General features: G+C 34.7%; 1 protein-coding gene across 1 annotated transcript; it reads right to left on the bottom strand.

The window, feature by feature from the left end:
• Positions 1-204: 204 nt before the first annotated feature.
• On the bottom strand, positions 205-870 carry LOC131078416 (EG45-like domain containing protein). Its single transcript, XM_058016112.2, has 3 exons — positions 750-870; positions 304-604; positions 205-211 (listed from the first exon to the last, which is right to left on the bottom strand). Exons 1-3 carry the CDS (start codon positions 868-870, stop codon positions 205-207), a joined length of 429 nt encoding a protein of 142 aa, XP_057872095.2.
• Between the last annotated feature and the right edge of the window lie 8,466 nt (positions 871-9,336).

Genomic DNA, 9,336 nt, shown 5'->3' with positions numbered 1-9,336 from the left:
CTAGTATTCTAAAACCCTTGAGATAATAGAATCAACTACAATCCAAAAAGACCTTTCCATAATATTATACAAGAAATGTATTCTATTCTTTAATAGTTCAAATTCTATTTATTAAAATGAGACACAAAAAAAAAACCCTTATAACATTTGCAACTGAATAATCCATATGTTGGCTTTATCTATTATTAGAGTTGTTTACCATTCTCAGACCCTGCAAAATGAAAGAATAACAGTAAATTCAATATATAAACTTCAAATACGGGGAACAAGGAAAGAACAGTTAACTCAGAGCTAGTATCTTACTGTTCATAGTCGATGTAAACTTCGCCAGCCGCAGGGACGGCTATCTCCTCGAAGGCATTTTGAGCTAAATCTATGGTGCCACGGCATCCGGCGCTGCAATTATCAACAATCTTGACGACAACCGATACATTCTTGCAGGTAATGGGAGTTGAACCTTGTATTGTACCATCCATTGTGCCGGTGCAAGTTACATTGTACTGCCTTCCACAAGCGGCTCCGTTGTCCCAGATTGCATCGCTGGCCCTCGCAACATTATTATCTTCTGGAATTTGGGAGGTATCGTTTCCATAGCATGCCGTTGCTGCCAGAAAAAAATCTCTCTATTAAACTCATCATAACCAACAATAACCATCACTTTGATCATACTGTTCAATCAATCATTGTTACAACATTCCCAAACAGGAGAACCCATCACTAAATTCGATAACAATTCGAAAAATACTTACGCCCAAAGTGAGCAAAGTAAAATGAGGCCGTTCCTTTGTCACCCATACAACAATACCAGCTGCCCATAAAACTCATCACAAATGCAACCCGCAAAACTGTAGAAATAGATCCACCTCGCATTGTCTCTTAATTAACTCAGGGATTGTCCTGCACAAACCTCTTATTCAGCGGCAGCAAGAGAGTTGAAATTTCTAGATACAAGATGTGAAGATAAGCGTATATATAGAATAAAACTGTAAACACGGAAGATGTTGAGATATTCTTTGAGGATTGGATTTTGCACAGAGATCATGATGCCACTTTTTGTCCATGATTTACTCTCGTCATTTTAGAAATGATGACCTTTTTTGAAGAGATAATAGCTAGATCATACTATCGGGAGGGGAAAGACACAATGAAATTCTTCTTAATAGAGGATTGAATACAACAAGCAACCACAAAAGTCAAAGAATCTCTGTCTCTAAAAATGCAATTATTTCTTTCCTTCCAAATGCCCCAGGCCACATGAAGGAGCATAAAGTTCCAAAGAAACTTAAGAGCTTGATTTTTCGAGGGGCGGGACTATTGTAACCAACATTCCAACAGACTAAAGGGGAAGCACTAACTAATACCCCAGATGTCAAAGAAGTGGGTCCAAATCTCCTAGCTAAAAGAGTAATGTAATAAAAGATGAGCAGTATCCTCAGCCTCTTCCTTTCAAAGAAAGAAGTGATTAGGCAATTACATCCCCCTTCTACAAAGGTTATCAATGGAAAGCACTTTATTCTATATAAACAGCCAAAAGAAAATGTTAATATTAGGGATCAGGAACTTATTCTAGAGACAAGACCAAAAAAGGGCCAGAGCAAAGGATCTGGACAACAGAGCAAAGGCCTAATAGACAAAGAAACCACCAGAAGAAGATCCCACCTAGACCAGAGAATCTTCCATAGGAATAGAGGGAATGTGGATAAAAGAGTGCCATTTCTGGAGAGGAAGGAGCATCGGATCTAAATTAGAAAAGTCAATCCAACTACCATCCCAAATATAATCAGCAACCAAGAAGCCAATCCTATCTTTACACTGCTCCATGAAAGTGATTGCCCAATTGCAGTTAATTAAGGGACAATCACCAACCCACAAATCTTCCCAGAAATGAATGTTCTGACCATTACCAAGGCACCACTTTGAAACTTTAGAGATGAGGGATCTTGTATTCAGAAAGCTTTCCCAAAGACTAGAAGCATTCTGCGCCATGCAAAAACCTTCAAGGATATCTTGAGGAGATCAAGATGAGTGAAGGTACTTATAATCAATGATAGTAGTCCATTCATTGGATTCCTCAATCGCTCTCCATAGTTGCCATATTAAAATCATGGATATGTCTAATGGCCAACCCATCGAGTTTCTTTGGCATGCAGATTTGGTCCCAAGCAACCAAATGAAGGCAGTTTTTATATTCAGTACCCATCCACAAGAAATTCTTCTGGATCCTTTCCATTCGATCAATAAATTTCACTGGGATATTTAAAAGACTCATAGCATAAGCTGGGAGATTCTGTAATGAAACTTTAATTAGTTGAACCTTACTTGCTTGGCTCAGCAAAGCACCCTTCCAGTTTGCAAATTTGTTTTAGACCCTATCAATCAAATTAGAAGAGAACGCATCCAGAGTTGGACCCTAGCAGAGAGGGAGCCTTGAATAGGTATCAGGGAAACAAGCCATTTTATACCTCTAGACCTCTACAATCTTGATTTGTCTATGAATAGGGGTGTTCAAAAAGAAGATGGAACTTTTAGGGAGACTAATCATTTGGCCTGAACCTTTTTCATAAGGGGAAAGAAGTTTGCTTCAATAATTTAGCCCCAGAGACTGAGCATTCCCCCATCATTAACGTATCATCCATAAATTATTGATGGGAAAAAATTTGAGGGCCTGAAGATAGTCTAAGACCCTTAAGTCTACCGGCCCTGACTTCCCTTGGGATAATCTTACTGAGAGCTTCTCCCATAATAATAAACAAGAACGATGAGATGGCATCCCCTTGTTTGAGACCCTTGGAAGTTGAGAAAAACCTAGAAGGAGATCCATTAATCAACACCAAAAAATGGGGAGTTGAAATGCACTAATTAATCAATTGAATGAAGCGATCACCAAAACCAAAAGCACAAACCATCCTGATAAAAAAACTCCTGTCCACCCTGTCATAGGCTTTTAAGAAGTCAAGTTTTAGAAAAAAAAACCAGGTTTTTTGTTCATCAAAAGGGAATGGATATTTTCATGAACCAAAATGATGAAATCCAATATTTCACGCCTTGGAACAAGCCCATTTTGTTTCTTATAAATTAAACGGGGGAGAAACTTCTTCAACTTGATAACCAAAAGTTTAGAGAAAATTTTATAAATAGAGTTGTATAAACTGATAGGCTTGAAATACTAGAAACCACTGGCGTCATCTTTCTTAGGAATCAACACAATGAAAGTGGCATTAAGCTCTTTAAGAAGGGGTCTAGATCCAAAGAACTCCCAAGAAGAATACACAACATCCTCCCCCACAATAGACCAAAAAAGATAAAAGAAGAACATACGAAAACCATCTAGGCCCAAAACTTTATTCCCTTAAAAAGAAAAAACCGCTTGCCTAACCTTATTAGCAAAAGGAATTCTAGTTAGCTCATAATTCATATCTAGAGAAATACACGCCTGGACTTCATTGAGAATTTCCTCCTAAGCAGCCAAGTCAACCAAAACATTGACTGATAAAAGGCCAAAAAAGTAGTGAACAACTTCGGAGCTCATATCCTCCTACTTGTTAATCCAATGGTTATTGACATAGATTGTCTTTATTCTATTAGAAGCTCTATTCTTAAGAGTTGTCATATGGAAAAATTTAGTATTCGTATCCCCACTCTTCAACCAAATGGCTCTGGATCTTTGTTTCCAAAACTCCTCTTCTTTAGAAATAATATCATGTAGTTTGGATAGGAGCTCAACTTCTTTATCCATTATAATGGGGCAGTACCCTTGGGATTGAATTTGAGATTGAATATCATCCAACTCCCTTTTCAAAGAATCTTTCATTTGGAAAATATTTCCAAAGGACTTATTCCATCTTTGGAGATTAGTTTTAACATTAGCAAATTTCTTGGTCACTCTATACATATCTGTACCATGGACCTCAATGTTCCACCACTCTGCAATCTTGTTCACAAAATCAGGACTATGAGTTCATATTTTTTCAAATCTAAATGGGAAAGCCTTTTTCCTATTAAAAGAAGAAATGCTCAGAACAATTGGAAAATGGTTAGATCCAATCCTAGATAAAGAGGATAAATTACATGAAAAATCTAGCAGCCAATCAGGGGATATAAGACCCCTGTCAAGTTTGACTTCAATAAGATTTGTCCCACTCTGCCTATTGGACCATGTAGAATTAGACCTATTCAACTCGAGATCCAGTAGCCCTAGGGCATTAATGAGATCCAAAAAATCCTACTTGCTATCTTCAGAAATTGGAGCCCCACCACTTTTCTCCATATTTGAAATAGGACAATTAAAATCCCCCGTTAGGATCCACTTTTTATTACTAAAAAGAAGTCTAGAGCTTACCAATAAATTCCATAGAATCTTCTTGGCACTCCTACTATTAGGAGCATAGATATTGGAAATGATACAAGAAGAGCCATCTAGAAGATTAGTGATTTTGGTAGCAATGTGATTTGGATTGGAGATAATTGATGAACCTTGAACAAGTCTTGGATTCCAAAAAGTAGCAATTCCTCCAAAGGCACCATCCACACGAACACAATGAACACCACAATCCTTAAAAATAGCCAACTTCATCTTTAAAAGTTTTTCAGAAAGTATTTTAGTCTCTTGGATAAGGAAGATTCTCGTTCTATGATCTCAAATCATATTTGACAAGAGATCGTGTTAATAGGGGTGATTAAGCCCCTTTATGTTCCATAAAATGATCTCAATTTAGAACAATCAGGGGAGTCAATCCCCATGTCCTTAGGAGTCCGTTGTGAGCCATTAACAATATCTGACTTAATTTTCTTGTTTCTACTAAAGAGGTTTGGGGGTCTTCCAACCCCTCTTGGTTTTGAGCCACAATCTACTCTATACCTATTCCTAGTTTTAAAACCCACAAATCTAGATGCGACCCCTAGATTTGAGGAAGGAGAACTCCGATGTCGATTCTTATATCTAACTTCAATAAAAGGATTGGGGTCCTCTATCTCTAGGCCATAATCCAATGGGGAATTTCAATGAGAGACTTTACATGAAGAAGAGTTCAACTGACTTGACTTTTCCTGGGAAGAACCCATATCCACTATCAAGTTTAAATTTTTTTTGATAGCTACATTGGGAAGGGAGGCATCCAAAGTCACCTTATTTTACTCCATTGGATGGGGGATCTCCCCCTGAATAGGGAATTCTAGAGGTGGAGACTCAGAATGAGCCTCCTTCAAATCACTCCCCATAACTTCCCCCTGTATCATTTGACAATCCTGATTGTTAAGATCTGGAGCCACCATCTCAAGAACCTGTGAACAGTGAAGCCTACAAGGCAAATCCACAACATTAACCAACTCATAATATTTTTTCCTCCAAAATTTCTTAGACTGATTCTTGGCAGGACAGTCTCTACCCCAATGACCAACCTTCTTACAATGAAAACAAGTAAAAGGAATTGATTCATATTCCACCTTTTGAATCCATTCCCCAAGTTTTGAGTTAAAATTGATTTCCTGTGGGAGGTTTGATGATTGCTTATTATTCACATAGATATGAGCATAGACCAATCTTCTTTTAGCCACAATCATAGGGTCCACTGAAAGCAACTAAACAAAACAAGAAGCCAACCCACAAAAGATTTCCTCATCCCAATATTCCAAAGGAAGACTCGACAACTAAACCCAAATAGGGGCTTCATTGCATTGCCAATCTTTTAGGTTGAAACCCGGTTCCCATTTCTTCAGAGCCAAGGAGGATTTCCCTGGCATTCACTGTCCTCCAACTAACACTGATTTTAGATCCTCTTCACAGTAAAGGAAAAGGAGAAAAAACCATTTTCCATTGCAATAACCTTAGTTTCACCTTTTCCTCTTCATTTACGAGCCACCCATGACCTAATAGATTCAATATTGGGTCACGGTCCCACAAAATTGCCCACCAAAATAGAATCCATATTGGCTAGATTTTTATCCATAATGCAATCCTGAATGGATATAGAGAAAATACCATAAACGAGGTTAGCACTTTGAGAAATAGGGGAAACCGACTTACCTTTTAGGCATGAACAAAATAAAGCTGGCCATTTCTTATTGCAATAAAAAATAGAAGAAGAAGAATTCTAGCATCTGGCAGAATTATTGGGGCCCTCAAAACCATGTGAGCTGTTGGAACTACTAGATGAGGCATCATTGTGGCACATTGGAATGCACTGAGTACCACCATCCCATAAATACCTACTACCCCCATCAGCCTTTTCATTCTTAGCCTCTTCCCCCAAGACATTCCCTATACTCCCTCCGCCATTTCCACCTTCACTATAATTTCCCACCTGCTGAAAATTCAAATTTGGAACACCCTCCGCCATTTCCGCCTTTGTTTCTGATTGTAAAAATGATTTAAGTCTACAACCTTTTTATTTCTATATTTTTCTAACTCCCATTTTTTTGCACTCTAGGTTGAGTAATGACAGTTATGCTATGAGAGACTTGAAATATCACTCAATCAAAGGCAATGAGGCGTTTATTTCTGGAATTTTTCTCTTTACAACATGGCTTGATGAATTGAGTAGAGATTTGTGTGACTATCTTTTAGAATAAAATTTATGCATTCTTCTCTTTACTTTGTCTAGCTATCATAGTTCCTTTTACTTGTAAAAATTTGTGAATTTTGTGAAGATACATGTAAAATGTTAACTTTGATTTTTTTCTAGTTGATTTAGTTTGATTGTGAGAAAGGGCTTCTAATTTACCCCAGTTTTCATGTAATTAGCCTTTATGGCAACCTACTCTGGTTGTTCAGCATCTTCCACATAATGTTTTTTAGCAATGAAAACATCACAGATTACTTGATTTTATCTAATATGCAGTATAGGAATGAAGGCATTTGGGTTATTTTGCATTTAATAGAGCTGCTTTATTTCTACAATAAATAGATCCAACCATAGGTGCAGGGCAAGAGACTATTCTCTATGATGGGCAATAATCATTTATGGAATTGATATTTTTTGTTTTTCTATCATATGTTACTTATCTTCAATAAGAGCTAAAAGGACTTTCTGCTAACATAATTAAAACCAAATGTTTGTGTACATGTTTAATTGGGTGCAATTTTCACCCATTGATTCATCCTAATGCATTGAAATAACATTTTGGAAATTGGTGGGCAGATCAATTTTGTTCATTATTTTGGTTGGATATTCATATTAAAGTGTTATTTTGGCCCTCTAGTCTAAAAGCCACATGTGTATCAAAGAAAAGTGTCTTCCTATTAATCAAGGAGGGAAAGCATTTCCATTTTTGGCTTTAAGGGATTTTTGGAAAAAAAATTTTATTGTGCAATAGCCCATTTGGTATCCATGCCTACTAGCATAATTTCAAGTTTTTATTTATTAAAATGATGATATACATTACATTCAACATGCACATTTTAGTAGAAGACATATACTTAAATACTTAATACACAAGCTTCCAATGTTGCAAAATATTATCTGGTCTTTAGGATCTTGTGAGCCTCAAGGCTATATGTTGAGCGTATGATGCAAGCCACTTTATTATGATGTTCATCAATAGAATTATACTACCGGTTGTATGTGTATTTGTATTTCTTGTAATATGCAAGCAGATATGAACACAAACATATCCTTCATAGTATAACTATGAAATTTAATGAGGGGAGCAATCTAAGATAACTATTTAACTAAATTGATAGCGTAGTAATGATTTGATCATTTTAGGATCCTTATTCTTTCCCTAAATATTTTTATGTTTTGCAAAAGTTGATCAATATTGCTAAAATAATTAATGTTTGAATGAATGCAGGAAGCAAGTTCAAGTCTTTGAAGGCATACAAGTCAAGCTAATTTAGTGTAGCCGTAAAACTGTAGCCTACCTACACTTTAGGAGTTGACAGTACATTCCATGTAATCTTTTCAGTGTCATGTCGTTTTCTCACCTTTTTCCTTTGGTTCTTTAGAGATAGGGATATTTTTATCCAATTTTTACAACTCAACAACAGGTTGAAAAGTACTTGACAAACAACGGTCTTTGTTTCTATTCATTTTTTTTTATAAGATGAAAGAGTAGTAGCTCTATATACTTTTTTATTTGATCAAAGTTTATAAGATTTATAATATCTGAAATATAAATAATTTTACTCTCTTTTCTTATCTTTTATAAATATATTATTTTTTCTCTCTATTTCACTTTCTTTTCTCCTCTACCTCTTGCCTTCAAAAGACTGTCAAGTCATCATTTTGTTCTCTTCTCCATTTTTTCCTATCATAGACCACAAGAGAGATAATTTAATAATTATGAAACGATAATAAATTAGATCCATAAGGTCAAAATAAAGATGAGTAATTAATAAAAGGCCTGGAAAATCAAGATAGCAAAACATTTCCTATTAGAAAATAGGTTTTGTATTACTTATTCTTCTACTTATTTTTATCATTGTAGCCATACAGTTAGTCTCAATATTTATCTATTGTCTTAGAAATCAATAGTATATTTCCTATTTATTCAATTCATCAACAAGAAAATGAATCTTGAATTTTGAAGACAATAGATAGAGATTGGAAAAGATGATCCCCACCAATCATTAAAATGGATGGGCTTATATTTTATTAATATTTTCTTTCACAATTGTAATTATGTTTATTTTTTAGTTTTTGGCTTGTTTAAGAATTGCAATGATATTCCTCATTTATGTGGCTCTAGCCTTTTACTAATTATTCATCTTTGTTTTGACCTTATGGATCTAATTTATTACCATTTCATAATTATTAAATTATCTCGCTTGTGGTCTATGATAGGAAAAAATGGAGAAGAGAACAAAATGATAACTTGTCAATCTTTTGAAGGCAATAGGTAGAGGAGAAATGAAAGTGAAATAGAGAGGAAAAATAATATATCTATAAAATATAAGAAAAAAGAGTAAAATTATTTATATTTCAGATAGAGTTAACTGATTGAAATCTTTTTGGCAAAAAATAAAGTGGAAGATAGAAATAGAGATTGAAAAGATAATGATTTAATTAATTTAGCATGTGCTTGCACCTTAATTTTGATTTTCAATTTAATCTTTGTATGAGATTTAATTCAAATATTGAATTTATTTTAAATTCAATTTGTTATTTGAATATATTTAGAATTGAATTTGATTTTCAATTTGATTTTTGAAACCATGCACATGTATTTGAAATTGAAGAATGTGAATTTAATTAAATAATAAAGATTATTTAAATTAAAGGAATTAAATCATAATTAATGAAATACTAAATATTTAATTAATATTTAGAAAGGGGTTAAATGATTAAATGATGAGAAATGGAAATTTAGAATGAATTAATTTAAATAATAAAGATTATT

The sequence above is a fragment of the Cryptomeria japonica genome, chromosome 5, assembly GCF_030272615.1.
Source record: "Cryptomeria japonica chromosome 5, Sugi_1.0, whole genome shotgun sequence".
Lineage (NCBI taxonomy): Eukaryota > Viridiplantae > Streptophyta > Pinopsida > Cupressales > Cupressaceae > Cryptomeria > Cryptomeria japonica.
The sequence above is the reverse complement of the archived record's forward strand: the minus strand, read 5'-3'. Positions and strand labels throughout refer to the sequence as shown.

Coding starts and splice junctions, on each gene's coding strand:
- LOC131078416 (XM_058016112.2), bottom strand. CDS start 870: ATGCGAGGTGGATCTATTTCTACAGTTTTGCGGGTTGCATTTGTGATG. Junction 605..749: donor TTACTTTGCTCACTTTGGGC/GTAAGTATTTTT, acceptor TTTTTCTGGCAG/CAACGGCATGCTATGGAAAC.